The following is a 26,784-nucleotide window of genomic DNA, read 5'->3' on the forward strand; positions in this document are numbered from 1 at the left end:
ACTTACCAAGTGCTTGGATAGCTGGTTTGAATATAGAAACAAGGTAGCCAAGCATGGTGGTGCATCCTTGAGCTTGGGAGGCTGAGACAGGAGGATCGCACAGGTTTGAAGCCAGCCTCAGCTACTGAGTGAGGCTCTCAGCAACTTAATGAGACCCTGTTTCCAAATAAAATATAAAATAAGGCTGGGAGTATAGCTGAAGGTAAAAAGCCTCTGGGTTCTACCCCCAGTACCACCAACAGAAATCTAAGGATTACCAAGGATGGACTTTGATATTTTTATTTCCAGTTCAGTTGGGTTTAGCCCTTCGGACATTCTGCTGTTTTTGACTATACATGCGTAGAGTGGGTGCTTACTAGCTTACTAAGTATTTGTTGATGAATGAACTAGAAATTAATCACATTTGTCTCTAGCGTCCCTGTCCAGAAGATGGTCCTCTCTTCTAAATCTGCATTACTAGCAATAAAGAAACCTGAAATAAAATTATTTAAAATATTTCAATCTTCTTCTATACAACTCCAGCTCCTGCCAACCTTAGGTAAAAGATATAAGAGATTTCCAAAAGAAACAATGCAATTTTTTGTGAAAAAGTTTTTTCACAGCAAATGTTTCTTTCAAGTACTAATACTAGCCTCAGAGTTATGGAATAAAGATGGAGATACTCTGGGAAAATGAGACTGGAACTATAATTTCAGACAGAGAAACTGAGGTTAATGACTTCTCACAGATTAGCTATTATTGCTTTTACTGATCCATTGTCTGTCTGGCAAATGGTAAATTCTAAGGGCCTTTGTCATGTCTTTGTAAACTGGAGGTTTTTCACCATACAAAGCTGAAATTGCACCAAATCCAATTTGACTGGCACAAAACCAGTTTTCTCTCAATTCTTTAAAAGTAGAAATTTATCTTTTTTTTTCTTCATGGTACTAGAGATTGAACCCAAGGGTATACTCTACATATGAGCTACACTCCCAGTCCTATTTTATTTTTTTCATTTTGAAACTGTCTCACAAAATTACAGAAGGCCTTCCTAAGTTACTGAGGCTGGCCATGAACCTGTGATCCTCATGTCTCAGCCTCCCAAGTACTGGGATTACAGGCATAAACCATCATGCCTGGCTAAATTAATATTTATTGAAAAATATAAAATCAAAGAATCTTACCCAAAAGTCTGCTCAAAAATATAAAATCAAAGATTCTTACCCAAAAGTCTGCTCTACCCTTCTAGCCATATGTATTCAATAGATGACATTTGTAAATTGGTTCTTTGAGTCACCTGTAAACATAGCTGTATGTAGGAAGTTTTCTGTTTCTGATGTGAAATGCAGAATTGCATTTTCTTCCCTTTCTGAGCCCTACTCTATTGCCAGTCATAACTATTCATCAAGTAGTTGAGGTTTACTTGTCTTTCAGTTGAAGAGATACTGTGCTGTACGACGAGTTCACTGCATATTATGTATTTTAATGTTAAATTCAGTTGTTAAAATAATATTTATACAGAATAAAGATATTATGCATGCATATTTTAAACATACATCAATTTATTGTGTCTCACGTGAGATAAAATCTCTACAGTCAAATTATTTTATTTTTCAAAATGTCAATAAAACATCTGATACACGTCCTACATGAAGGGTAGGTTCAACAGGGGAAAAAAAAATCCCACAAGACTGCCACTTGAAATGGTTACCAGCAGGTATGTCTTTCCTTCTTTGATTACAAAGACATGATATTTACTACATACCTCTGTGGTTTTCCCCATCTTAAAAACTATCTTCTAATTTTCATTAGGTTGCTTTTTTACATTTGACCTTCCACTGTCACATTTGAGCAACTTATGGTAATTAAAAGCTGGATTGAAAGAAAACTACTATGAACTTCCACATTTACTCCTTCTCCATTTCAACACTAAACACTGCTGCTTTTTTTAATTTTTTCTTTATTGTAGCAATTTTAATAAAAAAATAAATTAAGTCATTGGGCTTGGTGGTGCACCCTGAAATCTCAGTACTTTGGAAACCAAGACAAAAGGTTGCAGGTTCGAGGCCAGCCTCTACTGCTGCCTTTTCTAATCTATAGTTCAGGTGAACTATTCAGCCAAATTTAGGAATGTATCCATCACTGATTTCCACCCATTTTAACTTATTCTAATGTCTGTCCTTCTTGTTTTCTAATTCAGGAAAGGTAGGTTTCTAATTCTATTCAGGAGTGGTATAAATGTGAAGCCAGGTAAGAGAAAGATGAAGCCAAGCTGCCCGACCCCCAGCAATTACTTTGGAATAAAGCTTTGTAAGACCTTTTATTCAATTCACATTCAGTACACTACCATCTTTTCTGCCTTCATCAGAAAAAAAGCAACAACAAAAAGTAGTATTTGCCTATGATGAACAGTATTTGATTGCATGAGCTTTTCTTTGGGTTTACTGCCTTGCCCTCTCGGAAAAATAGACACTTAAACACTAGTTCAATGATGATAAAAATAAAATTGACTTTTATAAACAAAAACTGAATTAATGTCATTTGTACCAAAAGATTAAAATTTCAAAATTTTGTTTCATTATTTAATTTCTAGAAAGTAACAGAAATAAGAAACTTCTAAGTATGATTCACATCACAACAGATTCTTTTTCTTGAAAAAGGACCTTTTAAAAATTTCAGAGTACCACCGAATTATCAAAGGCTGTACATCAGAGGTAAAACCTGTCAGCTATTAAAGAAACAAGTATAATTACACTCAGGAAAGAAATATTATCAGCAGAGGAATGATGCTTTAGGAGTTCTTTGTGTTTTTCGAAATTGCTGGACACGAGTGAGCTCTGATATCATTATGTTTAGAAATGGCTTCATCCAGATCCAGTTGTACACCATTGATATTTACTTCCATGCAGCCATTATAGAAGGCATTTACCGGTGTGGCACTGAAGGGAACATCTATAAAACAAAATATTGACTATTAGTCCAAGACTTTCAGCATCTTTTTTCTTTATAGCTAGGGAAATTTTTCTGAGTTCCTATTTCCAACCAAATCCTAATCCTAAAGGAGAAGTTAAGAATGTAATTTTGTTCAACAAATATATATCATGTGATAAATATAAATTCATAAACACAATATGTTCCATTCAAACTAAAAATAATCACAAGTAAAGAAAAACATAAAAGAGTATACTCTTACTTGTGGTAGTCTACTTTTATTATAAAAATTATATATGTGATTTTTCTTTAAATTTAAGGACTAATTTAATCATTGTAGAATTATTCTTTATAATTATTCTTTATAAACTCCAAATTATAAATGCCTGAAAATATTTTTTAATTGTTATGATAGCCAGGCATGGTGGCGCACGCTTGTAATCCCAGCGCTTGGGAGGCTGAGACAGGAGGATCACACAGTTTTGAAGCCAGCTTCAGCTACTTAGTGAGGATCTCAGCAACATAGTGAGACCCCATTTCCAAATAAAGTATAAATTAGAATTGGCAGTATAACCCAGAGGTAGAAAAACCCCTGGGTTCCACCCCCAGTACCACTAAAAGAATAAAAAATAATTTTCGTGATATATATGTTCTTTTATTATTGCTGGAATGAAAGCAGATTTCTGTGTTTTCCACAGAAATAGTTTCTTATTAAGCATACTGTAGCAGATCATAATAAAGGATTTACCTTTATGTACTAATATTGTTCTAAAATTAACAATTTTAATAACTTTTCAGTGAAAAGGACCATTATGGGCCTTTACACTTTCACTCTATCAAACTTAATACTCACATAATACTCTTGGATTCCTAAGAATCTGAGAATATTTTACAAATATCCATTTTTCTACTTTCTTTCTCTTTTTTAGCATCTTTTCTTCATGAATTTTAATCTTCAAAATAGATATTTATGAGCTCTTATTCTTCTTTCTTAGCACCATATGCCAAAAATAGACTTCAAGTTTTCTATGTCTAATTTGCTAATAATGAATAAAGTTAATGCTTTTCTATGAGAGTACAGCATATGTTAAGAATTCCTTTCAAGTCTGACTGAATATCACTGATTATGTTTTTTTTTTTTTTTTTGCGGGTGTGGGGATGGAACCCAGGGGCATTCGACCCCCGAGCTACACCCCATGCCCTATTTTTATTCTTTATTTTGAAACAGGGTCTCACTAGGTTGCAGAGGACCTAAGTAGCTGAGGCTGTCCACGAACCATGATCCTCCAGTCTCAGCCTCCCAAATGCTGGGATTACAAGCGTGCGCCACCACGCCAGGCTGATTATGTTTTTTAAAAATTCTATTACTCCTATAATTGCTATGTATTAATTAAAAATTTAAGAAGAGCTAAGTGGGCTTGTAATCAATCCCAGAATTCAGGAGGCTGAGACTGGAAGATCGCAGTTAACAGACAGCCTCAGCTACTTAGTGAGGCCCTCCGTAATTTAGTGAGACCTAGTCTCAAAATAAAGAATAAAAAATAGGGTAGGGGAAACTGGGCATGGTGGCGCACGCTTGTAATCCCTGAGCTTGGGAGGCTGAGACAGGAGGATGGCGCAGGTTCGAAGCCAGCCTCAGGTGGCTTAAGAGACCCTGTTTCCAAATAAAATATAAAATAGGTCTGGAACTGTAGCCCGGAGGTAGAAGGCCCTTGGGTTTCATCCCCAGTACCACCAAAAAAAAAAAAAAAAAAAATAGGGCAGGGGGTGTAGCTCGGAGATCGAATGCCCCTGGGTTCCATCCCCAGACCTGCAAACAAACAAACAAACAACAACAAAAAAAAAAAACTGAAGAAGTATTTTTAAAGACTCTCACAATCATCAAATTCTCCTGAATTTAATTCTTAATGTACAATATAATTGCCTACTTAATAAATAATTCACCCATCTCGTAGTTTATGTTCTTAATATCTTAACTTTCAATTCCCCTCAGTTTTTCCCCACTTTTTCTTTCAACACATCTTTGCTAAGTGTTATTGCAAAGTCCTGGAATCATTGATATTTTGGTATTTTTACATTTATCTATTTATTATTGGTGCACTATAGTCTCACATTATAATGTAGATACATTTTTTAAACTTTTTCAGTGTTTGATTTCCTAAAATTTCTTTAACACATTAGTGAATTAGGCAGTAGGTGGGTTTCAATGTCGAATTCATTCATTTTTATTGCAATTGTGCTTCCAAATAATTAACCGTTCTAACTACTTGAAATATAGCTATTTCACTGTACTTTTGAAACTAATTTTCAACTATTTCCTGAAACCCAGATAAAAATTACATACATGGAAAATTAAGACCTTGAGTACTTATAGCAATATAATGAAGGTTACTAAAGTCTAGACATCAAACTCAGAATTCCAATATTAAATTAAAGATGAACCTGTTTTTTCCCAGTGTTCCCATTTTGGTAAATAGAATCTCTGCCATGTAAGTAATCACGACAGATACCTGACAGTTACTCTTCTGTCTTTCAATGATTAAATTCAATTAATTTTATTTCTTGCCTATATCTCTACTCTCTTCACTGTATGCTATCCCCACTGTCATTGCCAAAGTCCAGCAAGTTTCTCCGGCTTCCTCAGCTGTAAATGGGAATAACTGTTCCTGCCTCAGTGGCTATTTTAAAAATCAAATAACTTGATATATTTGAAGCACTCTCAATTGTGCTCAGACTGTTCATTATGCACAAGTCAATGATAGCATAGTTATTGCTGCTATTATTACGGCTTCTTCATCTGATTCATACAATAGCCTCCCAACTCATCTCAGTTGTTCCCACATTTTCTTCCCATTTATCCATCCAGAGTGAATAATGAATGGAATACTGACTTAAATCATAATATTAGCCAGGCGTGGTGGCTCACGCTTGTAATCCCAGCATTCGGGAGGCTTAGACCTGGAGGGTTGCGGTTCACGGATAGCCTCAGCTACTTAGTGAGGCCCTCTGCAACTCAGTGGGACCCGGTTTCAAAATAAAGAATAATAAATAGGACAGGGGATGTAGCTTGGAGGACAAATACCTCTGGGTTCAATCCCCAGACCCGCCAAAAAAAAAAAAATCATAATATTAATATATCCACTTTCTTGTCAAAAGCTTTTAGTGATTCTACTGCATTTTATAAGATCCTCTTCCAAGTCTGCACAAGTCCTCCACCCCCTACCCAGTTCAAAACCTCATTCTGCACCACCCTCTCTCTTGCTCAAGATCCTTTATTCATTCATATACTTCTATATAATCTGTGTACTTCTCAATTGTGTCACCTATTTCCACTTTCTCCACACTGGGACCATTTTACCTATGTACACTCCAATCCCACTACCAGCACCTGGGAAAATTAATTTAATCCTTTAAATATCAGATTTATATTTTAATACTCTATTCCTAGAGATTGTTCCTGGTCTTCACAACCAGGCAAAGACCCCATTTTTAAGCTTTAAAAGCAATATAGATTTCTTCTTTATAGAAGTGATCACAATTTTAATTATTCTGTTTTTTTCTTTAATCAGTTGTTTAATGTTTGACTCTGTCACTAAATTGTAAACTCTTTACGAGAAAGGACTATATTTATATTGAATAAATGACAGGTGAAGTAAGTAATGCGTGAATAAATACTAGATAAATGATGAATAGATTGAAAAATACAATTTAAAATACTGAAAAATAATTATTGTCAAGATGAAATAAAATAATGTGTGCTTTTTCAGTTCACCATTATAAAAAAAATTCAAATTGTAGAAACAAAATGTCAGTACAAGCATCCAGAAAAATAAGACAACAGAATTTTCTTCTTCCATTGATGGCTTTTTACTAAAATTTTATACTGAAAATTTCATCAATTTTATTTAAAATATTTCTTTTTTAAAACTGAAGAAAAATAAGCAGATACCTGGAACGCCACCCAGGTAAGTGGCCACTGTTCCTTTCATTGCTTCGTCCAAGACGGCAAGATGGCGTTGAAGGTCTTCAGCATAGATTATATCTGTTTTAAACGGAGTCCACAGCACCAAATTGTTCCTGTTGACTTTAAATTCCAGATGGGAATGTTGATCGGAACACAGACTGACGGACTCTATTTGGGCCACCACGGTACTTTCAACAGATACTAAGATATCCTAAAAGGCAGAGTTGACAAAACATAAGAAATGACTAATAGTAATGCCACTTTTGAGTTTTAAATTCAAAAACATATTCAATGATAAAAATTCATGTGTCATAGAGCGTCTATGTTTTTAAGTTTTAAAAATTACTACTAAAAATATTAAAAATAATTTAAAAATACACATTAGTTTTACAAACTCCAGCTTTAGCTAAAATATAAATGCATACTGGCACCTGAGCACTCAATAAGCTAACACAGATAAACAATGGAAAGCTGAAGTAGTGTTTTAAGTAATATTTTTTATTACAAGATTTTCTAATTTCCAAGTTTACATAACAAAAAGGAAATTATTTGGGGGGCGAGATTTGAAAAATGTAAGGTGATTTAGTTAATACATACACCAAGGCAGAAAAGGTTTGTGCCATATAAGAAATCCTAAGCCGCTAAGCCCAGCATGGTGGCACACACTTGTAATCCCAGCATTTGGGAGGCTGAGACTGGAGGATTGAGGTTTAAGGACAGCCTCAACTACTTAATGAGTCTCTTTGCAACTCAGTGCAACCTGGTTTCAAAATAAAGAATAAAAAATAGGGCTGGGGGTGTAGCTCGGAGGTAGAATGCCCCTGGGTTCCATCCCCAGTACCACAAAAAAAAAAAAAAGAGAAAGAAAGAAAGAAAGAAAGAAAGAAAGAAAGAAAGAAAGAAAGAAAGAAAGGGAAAGGAAGGAAGGAAGGAAGGAAGGAAGGAAGGAAGGAAGGAAGGAAGGAAGGAAGAAAGGAAGAAAAGAAAATTAAGAGAAAAAAAATAATCCTAGACTGCAAACCAGCCGTGGTGGCACAGGTTTGTAATCCCAGTACCTGGGTGGCTGAGACAGGAAGATCACAAGTTCACAACCAGCCTCAGCTACTTAGTAAGATCCTCTGCAACTTAGTAAAGTCTTGTTTCAAAAAATAGGGAATGCAGACAAAGTATATAAAGAGACCCTGAGAAAGAAATACCTGGGACAACTTTCAGAAGATTTAGCAGAAAAGACCGAAGAAAGGAAATGTATGTGTTTTGATGAAATTTCCATGCTGTTGTAGATTCACATCCCTCAATTTGTTGAGAGTGAACTATGCAGATAACTTTTACGGTATATAGGAGATATAAATAGTAAGAGGACAAGAAAAAATTGAAAGTAGAGATGCATATGTTGTGATGCTTTCCAGGTGGTGCAAATTTAAGTCTCAAATGTTTACTTAGGAGTTCAAGAAGGTACCTATCTTAAGTAAAAAAAAAAAAAAAAAAAAAAAGAAAGAAAGTCTGTAATTTACATATACAAGGTATTTGAGGAAATCTATTATTGTGTTACAAATAAAGATGTGGCTTTAAACTCATTAAAAGAGATGGTCAATTAAAATCCAGAATCATCAGTGGTGTGTGAAATACTCTTACGAAAAATTGTACATAGATCTTCAGAAGGGAATCTGACAGGCAGAGAAGGAGCCAAGGAGAAAATACAGAAAAGATTAAATAAATATCAAAGACTGGCATGCATTAACCTCCTCCACTGCATGAATGTAGTGTTGAGAATAGAATTATACTTTGTTTGAAAAAATGTACACACAAGTGAATAGAAAGCTGAAATTCACATGTATTCTGCTCTTTATAGATTAAAAAAAAAAAAAAGGAGGAGGGGGAGGAGGAGGAGACTGAGCAGGAACTTTTTAGGTTGCTTAGTTTTAACCATGAGAAACTCCTTCCAAGCCAGGCGTGGTGGTGCACGCTTGTAATCCCCGTGCTTGGGAGGCCGAGACAGGAGGATCACATAGGTTCGAAGCCAGCCTCAGCTACTGAGTGAGGCTCTCAGCAACTTAGTGAGACCTTGTTTCCAAATAAAGCATACAATAGGATTGGGAGTATAGCCTGAAGGTAGAAAAGCTCCTGGGTTCCACCCCTCAGTATCACCAAAAAACAAAAAAACAAACAAAAAAAAACTCCTTCCAAAACATTATTTAACATGCTAACAGAACTCCCTTTTTAATTACTGTAGCATTACTCAATTGTATGCTTCTTTTTGAAAGCTTCTGAGGGCATTCAATCCAACCAAATGCATAGCTGCTTGCTGAAACTTGCTGATATCCATTGAATATGACACACACAAAAAACTATTAACCTCTAATAAAAGTTTGAGTAATATAGTTCTTCTGATAATTTTCATGTTTCCTTATTTCCAAGACTTCCCTGTTTTTCCTTCTAATTTCCAATAAGAGTTGCCACCAAGCAGCCAATTGGATCAGTTTTAGTCTCTCTCTTCTTTCCTAATTTACTCATGTGAGAAAAAGATTACAAGGGTGAGAGTACACAAACTCTCATAATTAAACACTGAATATCTGAGAGTGGATTGTTGTCCGATGCACTTTTTTTTTTGTTAGTACAGACTAATTCTTCTGGTGCCTCAAATATTCTGAGTAAGGGTGGGTCTCTATGTATCCTGTGATGATTTCAATCAGCCCCAAAGTCTGCCTAATCTTAGCCAGAAACAATCGGCTTTTCAGTCTCCCTTTCCTTCTCATTTCAGAACTTGGAAATAGGTCAACAAAAGAACAACAAAATAATGGACCTTTAAGTTCCTACCAATTTCCTGAATACTGAACTAAACACTTTATGTAAGTATGTCATTTAATCTTCAAAGCAGCCCTTCAAGATAAATATTATTATAGCCATTAACAAAGAAACACACACACACACACACACACACACACACACACACACATGCAAAGAAGGTTTATATAGGATTAGAATATGGGTACCTGAGAATTTTCAGAGGTGGAGTCCACCAAGGTCAGAGCAAAGGGCACAGTGCTACCAGAAACCAAGGCAAGCATGACACCAGTGCCCGTGGATGGGCGGATATTCAAGGTCACGTTTACTTGCCAATCCTCAGGATGGGATGTGTTCCCTGTATAAAACAATGAAACAGAAGTAGGATCAGTGGACTTTTAAAATACACCTGAAAAGATTAGTATAATCTTACTAATATTCAAAGATACATTATGTAATACTAATGGTTTTAATTCCCCTTCGCATGGTCCACATATTGTAGGCAAAAGGTTCCTTAAACACCAGCAAGAAACACTCACAAATGGAGTTCCATGTTGCCATTATTCCTGGCAGTGAGTCCTGGACTGTGGTGTTAAGGATTACTATGAATTTATTTTGTTTGTGCTTTAACAGCTCTTTTCCCTTACATATTCACCTGTGTTCACATATCAGAGAGGTCATATTTTAAAGTACATATTTAAAAAGATGTTTGACAATTTATTGTAATATTTCTGAGGAAAAATTGTGGTATAATTGCCATCACCACCTCGCCATTCCTTATTTTAGAGGAAAGGGAAAGATGAATGGTCTACACACTTGGGGGAGGTAGAGAGTTTGATAGTATCAAACTTTAAAGAAATACTCTTACATCAACAGTTAATTTTTAAATTAGAACGAGAGCTCTTGTTATATAACTCTCTTGTTACAACATTTCTCTTTTTTGCCCTTGAATACTAGCTTATGCCAGTCCACTTGTATACCTTCTTGTATACCTGGAGGTGGACATACATAAAGGTGGTGCACATTTGTAATCAATCCCAGAACTTGGAAGGCTAAGATAGGATCACAGGTTCAGAGCCAGCCACAGATACTAACCAAGGTCCTCCAAAATTTAGTAAGATTCTGTTTCAAAATAAAAAGTTGCAGGTGTACCTTAGGGACAGAATGCCCCTGCGTTTAATCCCCAGTACCGAATAAATAAATAAATAAATAAACAAACAAACAAATAAATAAATAACAGAATCACTAGCAAACTAGTCTGTACCCTAAATAGGTGTTCAATTGTAGTAGTGCATTTTCCACTTCTATTTTTAAAAAAATACCTGAAGCTGGGAAACATATGAAGGAAAGAGTTTATTCGGCTCACAATTTTAGAGGCTGAAAGTTAAAACACCATGACGCTGGCTCTGGTGAGACCTGGCAGCAGCTGGCATCATGGCAGGAGCACATGAGAGAGGGAAAGATATCATGAGAAAAACAAACCCAGAGAACAGAGAGGGGCCAGTCTTGTTCTGTTATCACAACTCACTAATTAAGAACTAAATCAACCAGCTGGCTCAACTCCCCACTGCAGTGATTTTATACCCCCATAAAGGGCCTGGAAATGGAAGAGGTATGCTCATTTCCAGACACAAACAGTATTTATCTCCATCTCTATATTCTATGTAAAATGCTCACCTCTAAATTAAAATCTTATACGATACATAAAAACATAAGGAAAACAACAGGTGAATAGTCTAGAGACAAAGGAGACAACACGACCCAACTCAGATGTGACATGGATATTGGCATTACCAGACAGGCAATTTAAAATAATTATGATGAGCCGGGCGTGGTGGCACACGCTTGTAATCCCCGTGCTTGACAGGCTGAGACAGGAGGATCGCACAGGTTCAAAGCCAGCCTCAGTTACCTAGTGAGGCTCTCAGCAACTTAGTGAGCCCCTGTTTCCAAATAAAGTATAAAATAGGTCTGGGGGGATAGCCTGGAGGTAGAAAGCCCCTGGGTTTCACCCCTAGTACCACACACATACACACACAAAAAATAATAATAATAATTATGATGAATATGTTGAAGTTTTGGTTAGACAACATGCATGTACAGATAGGCAACTTCATTGGAGTAGAAAACTTTAAGAAAGGATCAAATGAAATAATAGCAATGAAGATTAATTCCTTTGATTTACTAACTGGTAGACTCAAGACATACTGAGGAATCAGTGGACTTTAAAATAGGTCAAATAGGCTACCCAAACCTACCCCAAATGAATCAGGCTAAGTACTAATAAACTTTAAATAATAACATAAACATATTCAACTGCCTTTATATATATTGTTAAATTTGTAAAATTTCCTTTTAGATTTTTCTTATTTTGTGGAACTGGGAATTGAACCCTAGGCCATTCTACTTCTGAACTACACTCTCAGCACTATTTTATTTTTTTATTTTGAAATAGGTTCTTGCTAAATTCCTGAGGGTCTCCCTGAAGTTGCTGAGGCTGGCTTCGAACTTGTGATCCTGCTGTCTCAGACTCCCAAGACCTGATATAGATGTACACCACCACTCCTAGCTATATTTTTCTAATACCACAGAAAAAAATTGTATCAAAACCATATAACAGGCTGAATACCGTGGCAGAAACCTGTAATTCCAGATACTTGAAAAGCTGAGTAAGGGAAATTTCAAATTCAAGGTTTTCCGGGGCAATTTAGTGAGATCTTATATCAAAATAAAAATTATGCCGGGCATGGTGGCGCACGCTTGTAATCCCTGTGCTTGGGAGGCGAAGACAGGAGGATCACGCAAGTTCGAAGCCAGCCTCGCTGGCTTAAGAGTCCGTTTACAAATTTTAAAAAAAGAGTATAAAAGTAGGTCTGGGAGTGTAGCCCAGAGGTAGAAGAGTTTCCAGGGACCCCAGTACCACCAAAAAATATAAATAAATAAATAAATAAATAAATAAAATTTAAAAATAAAATAAAAAATAGGGCTGGGGCTGTAGTTCATTGGTAGAGCCCTGGCCCAAAAGAACATGGCCCTGGATTCAATTTCCTATCCTGAAAAATAAATAAACAAAACTATGATACAAATAAGGCTAAAGCTAGCCAGGTGTGCTGGCACACACTTGTAATCCCAGCATTTGGGAAGCTGAGATAGGAGGATCATGGTTCACGAATAGCCTCAACTACTTAGTGAGGGAGGCACTTTGCAACTCTGTGAGACCCTGTTTCAAAATAAAGAATAAAAAATAGGGCTGAAGGTGTAGCTCGGAGGTAGAATGCCCCTGGGTTTCACCCCCAGTACCATAGGAAAAAAAAAAAAAGACTAAGGTTAACACATATTAGATACTCAAGAATGTTTGCTGAATGAATTATTACTGTTTTTCAACAAAGAGATTTAGTTATTAATGGGAAACAGAAATAACATGGGGAATCACTTACTATAATCTATGCTAAATTGAGCAACTCCAGAGCCAGGATAGTAGGAGCCCTTCTCCACAGTGACAAGGCAATGCTTGTTCTGTTTTTCTTGAATAATTTCCTTTACGCCCAAAGCTCCTTGATTCATCAAATTCCAGCCTCGTATACATCCATCTAGACGAGGGTTTATCTAATAGATTAAAATACAGGTCAAGGAGTGCATTTTAAACTTAAATAAATCAGAATGATAATTGCTTAACTAATTGTAGGAACAGGCTTCATTTAGTGGGAAAATCCTTTCTTTGATGACATTTTGGGATACTTTAAATATTTTGAATTTTATCTAAAATGTTCCTTTTAATACGTCCTTCAGATAAATCGTGTTTTTGTTGTTTTTAGTAGCAGTGAGTCTGCCATTGCAGGACTTTCTTGAGACTCTGGTGATGTTTAACATCTCAAGTCCCACCTGCCTTTCTGATGTCATCCAGCAGGAAGTTCTGTATATGCTTCTGGTCTCCAGCTCTAGACGAGTCTCTGGGGGTGGTCCTGGGCTCTAAGCTGCTTTCTGTTTTTACTTTCTTTGCATTTACAGCACAGATTCACCTTGGCAATCCAGACTCTGAACCTCTTCAGAAACAAAAGTGCTTAATTCCTTTAGCCTTTACCAAAGCAACTAGCCAGACTCCAGATGCAATAGCCATCTCAAAAATTGTTGAGTATTCCTAAATAGTTTATTTTACTCTTTTTAAAGAGTTTTTATTTGTCAATTTCAAAGAATAGGCATATTCATTTTGACATGGCTTAACCAACTTAGATTTAATATCATATCACTGACATTTTGCTATGAGAGAAAGGTGAATATAAAGTAGTAAATATTTAAATGACATCAGTAAGTTTATTTTACAGACCTATGATTTTTTTAAAATTTCAAAACTTTTCAAGGACAGTAATTATTTTTCATCATAAAACCTATTCCATATTCATCTATTGATTATTAGTAATTTCAATTTGTAATAAGGTAAATATTTACCCTCAGTAAATATTGCTTTTTTATAATAAGTTCCATCTTCTTTACTGTCCTTAACCTCCACAGTAATTTTGGAATCAAATATACATATTCCTATGTTTAATGGCTGAGTAGGGACCATCATGGTGTTAACACTGAACTGACTCTTGAGGATTTAAAAAATCCACTTCTGTATGAGTGATATTCAAAATTTAAAAGAGGACAAAAATGCAACAATCCAAAAACACAATCATTTTCTTATTTCCTTAATATAATTTCAAGGGTCACTAATGTTATTGTTCCATGTTCAATTCAACTTGTCACACTCGGTGTGTTTAACAAAATAACTTCTATTGACTCCCAGGAAAACACATCTTCAAACCTATTACAGACAAAAGGAATCTATCCATGATGAATGACAGAAGCTTGGGTCATTACCGGTCTAATGAGTGCACTTTCCACTTTCCGAGGGAATCCTGCAAAGTATATTTTGGTGTCCACGAATCCATGTGTAGGCTTAAAAAGGTTCCCGGGTTTATTTATATTCATCACAGCTTCTTTAGCTATTTTAATACTAATGCTATGTTCTAATTCTTCCACAGACACCTACAATTAAAAAGAAATATTGGCAAATAACCAAGTAACACTACATATCACTTGAAACACTGGTTTAAAAATACTATTACATTAATAAATAATATTTAAATAATTTTCTATAGTTATCAACTTGCTCAAATCCATTTTGAAAATCCAGTTGTGATTAATGTGATAAAAATGTGTGTAAGGTTACAGTACTTGATCAAAATTTAAGTGGCCAAGTGCAGAGGCACACACCTGTAACCCCAGTACTTGGGAGGTTAAGAAAGGAGGATCACAGGTTTGAGGCCAGCTTCAGCAATTTAATAAGACCCTGTTTCAAAATAAAAATTAAAAAGGATTGGGGGTACAGCATGGAGATAGAATACCCTGGGTTTAATCTTCAACACCCCCCAAAAATGATTAAACATGCACCTTATTTTACTTTTAAAAAATTAACATTATTAAGTTTAAACATTCAGTTGTATAATATATCTTTTATCAGTATACCATAAAATTAATGTTTAAAAATAAGGTATTCTAACTGGATATGGTGGTGCACATTTGTAATCTCAGTACTTGGGAGGTGGAGACAGGAGGATTTCAGATTCAAAGCCAGCCTCAGCAACTTAGTGAGGCTCTCAGCAACCTAGAGAGGTCCTGTTTCCAAATAAGAAATAAAAAAATTGAGCTGAGAGTGTAGCTTAGAGGTAGAAATGCCTTTGGGTTAAGTCCCCAGTGCTGCACACACAAAAAGATGAGTTATTGTTCCTTAGGAAAATGTATGTGTTCTTATTTTACAATTCAATGATAGTATACATACTGCCATTAATGTAAATACATCCTCAATATAAACTAAGAGATACCAGTATGCCCAACATTCTGTTCAGTGCATATGATCTGGTTTTTTTTCAAATCCAGTAGATATTGAAGTAATAAGAAATCATATAAATAAAATTAAGCTGAGATTTTCCAAATTTGAAAGTAGTTTGGGTTTTAAAAATGGTTAGAAGTGATGTTAAACAACAATAAAAAAAATCCTTCCAGAAAGGCAATGTAAAGAACCATTGTTGAAAATGTCTCATGTAAAATTATTACAGCCAAGTTTTTAAATCGTTTGTTAATCAATACTAGAAGCTAAAAATAGACATATTAAAACATAACTACAGGAGAAGAAAAAACATGACTAAGTAGGGTTCATCCAAGGGAGGCAAGGCTGGTTCAACATATGAAAATCAATCCATGTAATTCATCACATAAACAGAACCAAAAACAAAAATGATGTGATCATTTCAATAGACGCTGAAAAAGCATCTGACAAAATCCATCACCCATTTATGTTAAAAGCACTGCAGAGAATCAAAATAGAAGAAACATACTTTAATATCATAAGGGCAATCTATAATAGGCCCACAGTCAACATCATATTAAATGAGGGAAAACTGTAAGAATTCCCCCTAAAAATGGGAACAAGAAAAGGATAGCCATTATCACCACTTCTCTTCAATACAGTACTTGAGATTCTAGCCAGAGCATGGTAAGGCAAGAAAAGGAAATCAAAGGAGTACAAATAGAAAAAGAAGAACTAAAACTATTGCTATTTGCAGAACACAAGATACTATACTTAGAAAACTCAAAACTCAACCAAAAGGCTTATAGAAATGATAAATTCAGCAAAGCGTCTTGATACAAAGTCAGTCTTAAGAAATCAGAAGCTTTCCTATATGCCACCTGTTCATCCATCGAAAAAGAAATCCATAAAACACTTCCGCTCAGGAGCTCCCACAAAAAAAATAAAATAAAATAAATAAAAGATTTAGGAATAAACCTAACCAAAGAGTTAAAAGACCTGTACAAAGAAAATTATAAGACACTGAAAAAAGAAATCAAAGATCTTAGAAGATGGAACTAACTTCCATGTTCTTGGTTAGGCAGAATAAATATCATCAAAATGGCCATTCTTCCAAATGTGATCTACAGATTAAATGCAATGCCCATTAAATTACCAAAATCATTCCTCACAGACACAGAAGAATCAATCCTTAAATTCATTTGGTACGCCGGGCGTGGTGGCGCACACTTGTAATCCCCGCGCTTGGGAGGTTGAGACAGGAGGATCACACGGGTTCGAAGCCAGCCTCGGCTACTTAGTGAGGCTCTCAGCAACTTAGTGAGACCGTTTCCAAATAAAGTATAAAATAGGTCTGGGAGTATAGCCCGGAGGTAGAAAGCCTCTGGGTTCCACCCCAGTACCACCAAAAAAAAAAAAAAAAAAAAAAAAAAAAAAAATTCATTTGGAACAACAACAAAAAAATCAGAATACACAAGGTAGTTCTCAGCAACAAAAACCATGCAAGAAGGCATCAGAATACCTGACCAAACTATACTACAAAACCATAGTAATAAAAACAGCACAGTACTGGCACTAACACAGACACATAGATTAATGGGACAGAACAGAAGACTAGGAAACAAATCTGCACTTTTAAAGCCAATTGAGTTTTGACAAAGGAGCCAAAAACATACACTGAAAAAAAGACAGCCTCTTTAAAAAATGGTGTTGGCAAAACTGGTTAACCATATGCAGAAAAATAGAAATTAACCTAACTTTCTCACTCTTCACAAGAGTCCATTTAGAATGGATCGAAGACTTAGACATTAGACCAGAGGGCTTGCAGCTCCTTGAAGAAGGCATAGGTCTAACACTGCAACACACAGACACAGGTAAGAACTTTCTCAACAAGACCCCAAAGGCACAAGGTACTAACAGGTAGATTTACAGGAAAATGGGTAGAACTGGAGGACATTATGGTAAATGAGATTAGTAAGTCACAAAAATAAAGGCCAGGCGTGGTGGCGCACAATTTTAACCCCAGCATTCTGGAGGCGTAGACGGGAGGATTGCTGTTTGTGGACAGCCTGAACTACTTAGCAAGACCCTTCGCAACTCAGTGAGACCCTGTTTCAAAAATAAAAAGACTAAAAAAAATAGGGCTGGGGGTGTAGCTTGGAGGTACAATGCCCCTGGGTTCCATCCCTGCTACTGTAAAAAAAAAAAAAAAGTAAGTCACAGAAATAAGAAATCAGATGCTCTCCATAATATGCCGGAGAAACTATAGATGAACAAATAAGGTGACCCAACTGAGGGGAATGGGAGAGGGAAGAGGAAGATTCCCTAATGTACATGAAGTACACTCACAAACTGTTGGTCAATCACTAAGCCAAACATGAGAAGGAAGGAGAGAGAGTACTTGAATTGTTACATATTGAGATACATTTTATTTTATTATAATTTACCTTCCTTGCATTTGCTTATATAATATAGCAGTAGATTGGTTTCTATCAGATATATGAGAAGATAGCTTACATTAGTGCATTTCATTGTAGGATAGTAACAAGCATTCAGACACAAGTGGTTTATAACCACTGATCAGCACAACCAATTTCATGGTCTTCAAATCCCTCATTACATTAAGTATGCAAAAATTTGAAGTCTTAACCTTGAAAATATATCTGGAATCTGACCATGTCTCACCACCTCTACTATTAGTATCTAGCCAGGGCTGCAATCTCTCCTCTGGGTTACTTACAGCAATAATCTTCTAACTCCATTTCCTGTTCTACTCTTATTCTCCACTGACTAGTTTTCACAAAGCCATCAGGTTCTGATCAGGATTCTCTTTTAAATGTAAATTAAATTGTGTGGCTTCTCAAAACTATCCACGCCTTTTTGTTTAGCAGAATATCTAAGTCCTCACTATGGTCCCTAAGGCCCTAGGTAATTATATCCCATACCACATTTATGACTTCATTTTCTAACTATTTTCTCCCTCTCCCACTTTACTGCAATCTACACATGTAATCTTCGTGCTCTTCCTTAGACACAACAAACACATCCTCTCCCCTGAGGTCCCATCTTGCTGTTGGGAAACATTTTAGGATTCCCTCACCTTTCTCATGATTTGTGCTCAGTTTTTTTTGTTTTTGGTTTTGTTTTTTTTTTCCTCACAGATCTACTCTCATCAGAGATGCTTTTACTGGTTCTGTATGCACACTCAATGTCACTGTTGCATTCACTTTTTTCTCATGGCGCTAATAACTTACAGATGCTTTATTTGTTGTTTGCAACTCATTAGAATGCAGGCTTCACAGGAGCAGGAGCTTTGTTCTACTCACCATTATATCCTTTACCACTCAAAATAAGATTAGCACATAAAATGCTCAATAAATATTTGATTGACTGAATTATAATACAATTACAGATTCCAAACTAATATTAGGATGACACCAAAATTTGAGATATAATCATTTACAAAGCAGCAATATTTATTTCACTGATTTACAGAAATGCTAATAACTTAACAGTTATATAGGCTATGTTATTTTTCTGAGTTGCCAAACAATTCTAGGTTATACATATTTATTTTAATTTCTTACTTTTGTGGTACTAGAGATTGAACCTGGGAGCATCCTACCATTGAGCTATTATATCCAGCCCTTTAATTTATTATTTTGAAACAGAGCCTTGTTAAGTTATCATACTCTGGCTTCAAATTTAAAATCCTTTGTCTCCTCCTTCCATACTGTGATTATAGTCATGTACCACGACTCAGTTTTTAATTTCTTTTTTTTTTGAAATTTTTAAATAACTTAAAAGTGATAAAACAAATTATATCAACTAAATATTTAAATTTATAGATGAATTTAAATTGATATGTTTTTCAAATAAAGTTTTTACTTAGAATGTTTATTTTAAATAATTCATCTGTTGAATTATTTGCAAACAGTATAATTTATTAATGAGCCATTAAGTGTATAACCCAGTAAAACATAATGCAGTAATAATAAAATTTTATAATAAATGATATGAAGTGAGAAGAAAAGTCACATTTATATTATTGGGTGAAAATTCATAAATTTTAAAATATTAAATTGAGAATTTAAGAAAAATAGCCAGTGCCACATTTATTAGTCCTTCACTAACTTCCTTGCATATGAAATTCTCTTATTTTATTTTTACATTAAATTATAATCAGCTTATATAGATTTTAATTAAAACATGAGAATGTCATTGAATAGCAGTTTAATGAGGATCATAAACACTGAAGCTAAAACACACGGGAACAGCATGGCTGTCTTGCAAACGGCCTACAATCTGCAGCCCAAAGTATTAACCTCACACACTACAAATATACCTTCTTTACAGATACTAAATGCAACATAAAAATTTATCTAGCCAGGCGTGGTGGTGCAAGCTTGTTATCCCAGTATTTTGGGAGGCTGAGACAGGAGGATCACAAGTTTGAAGCCAGCCTTAGCAACTTAGTGAGGGTCTCAGCAACTTAATTTCCAAATAATATATAAAAAAATAGGTCTGGCAGAGGTGTAGCTCAGAAGTAGAAGAACCCTTGGGTTCCATCCCCAGTACCACACACACACACACACACACACACACACACACACACACACACACACATTTAAACAGCTGATGTTTTCAATTTATTCTCTGGATAAAAATAAATTACTTCTTGTTGTCTCTAAAGTGATTTTACTATTAGCAATCTGAGGAAATTGTGTAGTATAACACATTCAGGAAATAGCTGTGCACATCAAACGTTCTCAATACGGACATAGCAGGAAAGCTGGAGAAGCAAAGCTACACTAATGAGAACACCAGGAGAAACTAGAGAATTTTAGTGATTTCTCAAACAGTTGCCATCTGGTCCTGGGCAAACAATGTTCTTTGAGATTTGGAAATTTAAATCTATAGCCACCCAACCAACAGATTCTGAGAGAGAACCACATCTGTGGCCAAAGAAGTTCTGCTCATGCCTCTGTTCCTCTACTGTGATGTTTCTCCCGTTACATTTCATCAGTTTGTGAAGCAGCCTCAGCTGCTTGACTGTGAGGGATGAAGCTCAAGAGTAAGGAAAATCTCTCGCTGCGGTTCTGCCACATTGCACACAGAAACTCGCCCTTTAAAAGTGCTGAGCAGAGATGCTTGACTGGGCACATACAGGAGAGAAATACTGGGTGACGAGCTCACATGGCCTCACAGTGCAGACTTCTACCAGCTCTCATAGTAATATAGTGTTTTAGACACCACATTCTAAGTAAGGTAAAGTTTTTGGCTATATTTTGCTGAAAACAGCAATGATCTGCACTACCAAAGAGCAGCAATCTTTCCTCAAGGAAAAGCCCCATTTTAATATAGTTGATTAAAGAGATTGTCTTGAATATTAAAATAAAGAATATTGGGGGCATATGAAATTGTTATTTCTTTTTTTTTTTTTTTTGGTGGTGGTACTGGGGTTCCTGGAAACCCTTCTAACTCCGGGCTACACACTCCCAGACCTATTTTATAATTTATTTTGAAACAGGGTCTCTTAAGCCAGCGTGGCTGACTTCAAACCTGTGAGATCCTCCTGTCTCTGCCTCCCAAGCGCGGGGATTACAAGCGTGCGCCACCACACCTAGCTGAAAATGTTATTTCTAAATACTCTGCTTGGTATCCACAAGTGTGGGCCATATGTACAAAATTGACTACTAATTATCTATATGCTTATATTTAAAATTAAATTAACTTCTGATTTTGTTATGTGTATTTCTTTTCTTTTTAAAATATTTGTAGAAATTGAGGGTAGCTATCTTTAATCAGTGGTGTATTTAATCAAATGGTTATACCTGTTAATGATCCCTGACCTACAGGGGAGCCACCACTGTTCATCCAATAACAGCCACTAAAAAGGATTTAAAAAAAAGTTTGGATGAGGGCTAATTGGATGATATGTGCTTGTATATCCTCTCAAGTCTTGTATTCCAAAGTGATGTATGATTACAATGCACCAATAAAAATAATTTTTAAAAAAGTTCCAAACAATTTTAGTTATAGGAAATCTTAAATATGTTAAAAGAAAGTATCATGTCTACCAGGGAGACTTCATATAATGGAGGGGAAACCTCAGCAAAAGCAGAAAGGAGGAGTAGGAGAGGAGGATGAAGGCTGAGGTTAATGAAAAAGCTACACTTAAAAATGTGTATGCATGTGAATATAACATTGTTAACCTGGACACCCAGTATTGGGAGGGAGGGAAAAGGAAAGGTGGGGGGAGCACAAGTACTGTGTGAATATATGCCACTGTCAACATGATCCACATTATGATGTGAGACTATAGTGCACCGAGAAAGTAAAATTTTAAAGAGTATTATTTCTAAGACTGTTTTAGGGATTTAGAGATAGACTTCATGTAACATTAGGTAATTCCACTCATTTTGGTTTGCTCTCACTATAAAAATAAATTATGATTTTACACCACTGGAATCAAAGTTAAATTTTCTTTATACAATCCCTAAAACATACCATATTCCACAGGCCGTTATTAATAACGTTGCCTCCAGCCGTGATTTTGGTTGTATACTCATTCTTAAATTGAACTTCAATCTTTCCTCCACGAAGTGCAATTAAGAGCCAAGCTGAGTGATCGAGAGATTCCGCATACAGTATAACACCCTCTGAATCATATGTCCGGAAATCAAATTCAGCTGAAAATCTAATAAACAGATAAAGAAACCTCCTTAATAGTAGCAAATGCAGATGGATCATTATGTGTTTTCCATTGTATTACCAAACAGTAATATGCTGAAATATTCAGTTATTTTTTTCCATACCCTGGAATTAATAAAGGGAAAGGGCAAAATTAGACTGTATATTTTCTTGGGTTCCATGTGTGTTAAAAATCAAGTTAGTACATTTTCTTTCTTATTCTTGGGGTCTTTTTCTCAGTGAACAGATGCTTTGATAATTTATCACCTTTTTGACATATGTTTTGAAGGTATCTTTCAAATGTGGGAATTAATACATGTGTATAAATATTAGGCTAATATATATATATATATATATATATATATATATATATATATATATATATTCTGGAGCCTTTTTATACACTATAAAGGGGTGTGTGTGTATGTGTGTGTTTGTGTGTGTGCACATGTGCGCATGCATGTATGTGTAGGTGTGTGCTTGCTGTACCCGTGGTGATTTATAGAAGATATTCCAATTTCATGATTGGTGTATCTATCAAAAGGTATATTTTGTCTGTGATTTCACATATGTCAGGAAATCACTCACCAAGCTCTACAAGATATCATCTGAATGATTGAAAATACAAATAAGGCTTCATGTGTGGCAAAGGGGGTAAGATAAAAACTTAAGTCAGTGGTCCCTGAAGAGCGACAGGCAAGCTCTTCATGACCCAGTGGTCACAGGCCTCCATAAGGACCATAAGAGACCATGAATGTGGGCCAGCCAAGACACAGCCACCATCGCGGAGGCCTCACCAAATGCACCAAGTTTCTGTGCAAAGTTCATCAAGAAAAGGACAGAGACACAAGAGGAATTGAGCAATGCCCTGGCAGCCAGGAGGAAAGTGATTCTTAAGGCAGTCTGAGCTCCCTTTTTCCTTGGTAAATAATGAAGCCCTTACAAAAGAAACAAACAAGACAACAATAAAAACTCTTCAAAACACATCTATTAAGTTTGTTTAAAAAGTTCTCCAAAAAGTATAAATGCATAAGTCACTGCAGTATAATACGTGGAAAGAAACTTGGTTTGGGGTTCTGAGCTCTGGCAATAACTGTTGCTATCAAGACTCAGGACATGTATACAGAACAGGCACTACAGGAAATGAAAAGCTTAGAGATGCTGGATTTAAAATAGCATGTGGTGATTCAGTGTCCTTATAATGACAACTAGCATTGAAGTTTCCAAGGGTTCAGTCAAGAAAATCTAGAATGTTTGATAATTACTAGATGAAAAAAGATTTCTGTATCTTTATTTAGATATAAAATATTAATGGTGCAATAGGGGTACTATGTGTGATGGAGAACAGACCTCCCACACAGGGAACAAAGAAGAAAAAAAATTACAGAATAAATTTTTGCATGTTTAGAATTCCAAATAAACGTCTTAAAGAAGTAAAATGTGGAGTATAGTATGTTGGTTGGATCATGATGTAGTAGGAATTTACTGACCTCAGATCCTATTTTAAAAGAACCATTTGGGTTGGCATAAGAACTTCTATCCTTTTTCATAATTATCTGAACATTTTGATGATATGAAGCATGGATTATCTTGCCAAAACTCAAATCTGTACATGGTCAGGATCTTCCAGAAGTTGATCCTTTTATGGAGATAATTTCCTTTTTTTTTTGGTAAAATCATGCTAAAATGGTATTTCAAAGAATTGTGTCCTGCATATATTGTTTCTGGAATACATCATCGCATACTGATTCATTACATTGGGGAATAATTCATTCTGTTTCATAAGTATCATGGAGTGGAAAAGAAGTGAATTTGTTAACATTTGGGTAAGAAAGGCATTTGTCTACAGAAAAGCAGATGTGAAGGAAATTGCTTTAAAAATAACTGGCTATTCTTTGTGTTGGTTATATAGATAGCACTTTATAAAAATTCACAAAGCTTTACATTTAATATATAGATGTACATTTCTATGCAAGTACTTTTAAGAAGTATGAACTAAATAAATAATATAGAAATCAATAAATACTGAAAAATAATTATTTGGCCAATTCTGATTCGGTGATAAGGATTATACTAGTTTAAACTGCCAATAAAAGATAAATTCTCTGAACAGTATTTAAAATTATAGTATAATTATCATTTTTAGGTCTCATTAGTCTTGCAGCTAGAAAAGGTTGTATTTAATATACCTCACTAGAAGATATTCTTTGGTCTCAGATGTTATGTAGAAAATCAGATGTTGGGAGAATGGAGTGTTGAAAGAGCACAATTATTTGAATGATTTTCAGTTTATTTAATAATAAGATTTATATGTATTGAACAAAGAGCCATATATAAAACAAATTAAATTCTAAACAAGCATGTTTATATATTTTAAAATGTAGATGTTATAACAAGCTTCAAATATAGTTCCTTCCCATTATTTCAACAAAATCCCAATTTATGTCTTCTAGTTTCAACAATGTATGGCTCTGAGAAAATATGACAATAAGTAGAATCATGACTCAAAAGTATAAGCAACTACTCCCTCTGTAAAATCAGTCTAACTACAGGAATAGAAAACAGTATTTAGAGAGTTAAAATAAAACCATGTAACCATTTATTTAAACTACCACTAAAATAATCTTAACAAGTTTCCTAATTATGAATAAATTTATATTCTAAAAAGTAATATTTAGAGTATCATCCATTACTTAGTTTTCATAGAATGTTTATAAACAATAATTTTTTTTTTTTTTTGGTGGTACTGGGGTTCCTGGAAGCCCTTCTATTTCCAGGCTACACTCCCAGACCTATTTTTACATTTTTATTTGGAAACAAGGTCTCCTAAGCCAGCCCGTGCAGCTGGCTTCGAACCTGCACGATCCTCCTGTCTCTGCCTCCCAAGCGCGAGGATTACAAGGATGCGCCATCACGCCTGGCTAAACAATAAATATTTGACAAGTATATTAAATCTATACTCTCAGCTTCTTAGTAAATATGTATTCACTAGAAAGTGAAGAATGGCTGGGTGTGGTGGCGCACGCTTGTAATCCCAGCATTTGGGAGGCTGAGAATGGAGGACCGTGGTTCGCAGACAGCCTCAGCTACTTAGTGAGGCCCTCTCCAACTCAGTGAGACCCGGTTTCAAAATAAAGAATAAAAAAAAAAAAAATAGGGCAGGGGGTGTAGCTTGGAGGTCGGATGCCCGTGGGCTCCATCCCCAGACCCGCAAAAAAAAAAAAAGAAAAAAAAGAGAAGAGAAGAGAAGAGAAAGAAAGAAAGAAAGAAAGAAAGAAAGAAAGAAAGAAAGAAAGAGAGAATGATGTAATAAAGTTAAATAATCATTGGGGAATGACTCAAAAAGTATCTAGTGTGAAAATTATGTTTGAAGGAGAAAAAATATTAGAGGTTTCCCAAGTCATCTGATTGACAAAATACCTAAATTATCTGATAAGTAATGTAATTTCATACATTTAAAACATTTCAGTCATTTCTTTTCTGTTTATACCTGGCATTGGTTCCTCACCTGGTGGTTTCTGGCAAACGAAATTTTAAATATAAAACGACTCCTGCAAATTGCTCTGCCAAGTAAAGTAATTCATAATTTTTGTCAAGATTTAAGGAAAGGCACACTGGAACAACCTGGAAAAAAAGAAAACAGACAAAATGCATATGTTATTGCTTGGTATTTGTGTCAGATCATGCCGTCTTTCTATGGCTTCTACTGTCGCCTCTATTAAACACTAAAGTAAATTAAGAATATCTTTGGTAATAATTAAGCAATATCTTTCACTTCCTTCAATATACCCTCCATATAATGTATGTGTCTTAAAGCTTTATTGATGTATGTGCCTTTATATTTTTGTATTTAATATTTTCTTTGCAAATCTTAGTACTAAACATAATTTTTTCCTTCAAGCACCAACATGTACCTCATAATTAACTGTCAACTATGATACTTTCCATGGGTAATATCTGAAAATTATTTTTATTTGTAGTCAGAAATAGGTGAAAGAGCCGGGCGTGGTGGTGCACCCTTGTAATCCCCACGCTTGGGAGGCGGAGACAGGAGGATCGCACTGGTTGGAAGCCAGCTGCGCTGGCTTAAGAGACCCTGTTTCAAAACTATAAAAAATAGGTCTGAGAGTGTAGCCCGGAGGTAGAAGGACTTCCAGGAACCCCAGTACCACAAAAAAGAAAGAAAGAAAGAAAGAAAGAAAGAAAGAAAGAAAGAAAGAAAGAAAGAAAGAAAGAAAGAGGTGGAAGAATTAATAAACCAGAAAACAGGCTCTCATTCACTCACACACTCATCCAATAAGGAAAGAAAATTCTGAGCAAGAATGTGCTATCTAAATAGAGAAGAAAATACTGAATGACCAGGAAAGAATAAACAAATCACATTAGTCTCCAAGGAATTAGTAAGAAAGTGATCTGAAGGTATCACACCTCTTATCATGTACTTGTTTCCTAAAAATGAAAACAAAAATTTAAATGGAATTTGAAAATAAAATAAAGATATTGTGCAGAGAATTGTGTACACAGGCTATATTAAATATAGGCCTAGAAATAATGTTTCATTTCCATTTGGAACTTTTAATAAATCTAA

The 26,784-nt window shown here is 35.3% G+C and overlaps 1 protein-coding gene across 1 annotated transcript in view; it reads right to left on the bottom strand.

Annotated features, from left to right (window-relative positions):
* Positions 1-2,770: 2,770 nt before the first annotated feature.
* PROS1 (protein S) overlaps positions 2,771-26,784 on the bottom strand; it is a gene marked incomplete at its 3' end in the record, with an annotated part of 76,174 nt that continues 52,160 nt past the window's right edge. The window contains exons 9-15 of the mRNA XM_080696352.1: positions 25,705-25,820; positions 22,014-22,203; positions 14,516-14,683; positions 13,093-13,261; positions 9,865-10,013; positions 6,860-7,085; positions 2,771-2,931 (exon numbers count right to left, since the gene is read on the bottom strand). Coding sequence (XP_080552478.1) covers positions 2,771-2,931; positions 6,860-7,085; positions 9,865-10,013; positions 13,093-13,261; positions 14,516-14,683; positions 22,014-22,203; positions 25,705-25,820 — 1,179 coding nt within the window. The remainder of the gene's footprint in view (positions 2,932-6,859; positions 7,086-9,864; positions 10,014-13,092; positions 13,262-14,515; positions 14,684-22,013; positions 22,204-25,704; positions 25,821-26,784) is intronic.

Source organism: Muscardinus avellanarius (genome assembly GCF_963383645.1).
Source record: "Muscardinus avellanarius genome assembly, chromosome: 5".
NCBI lineage: Eukaryota > Metazoa > Chordata > Mammalia > Rodentia > Gliridae > Muscardinus > Muscardinus avellanarius.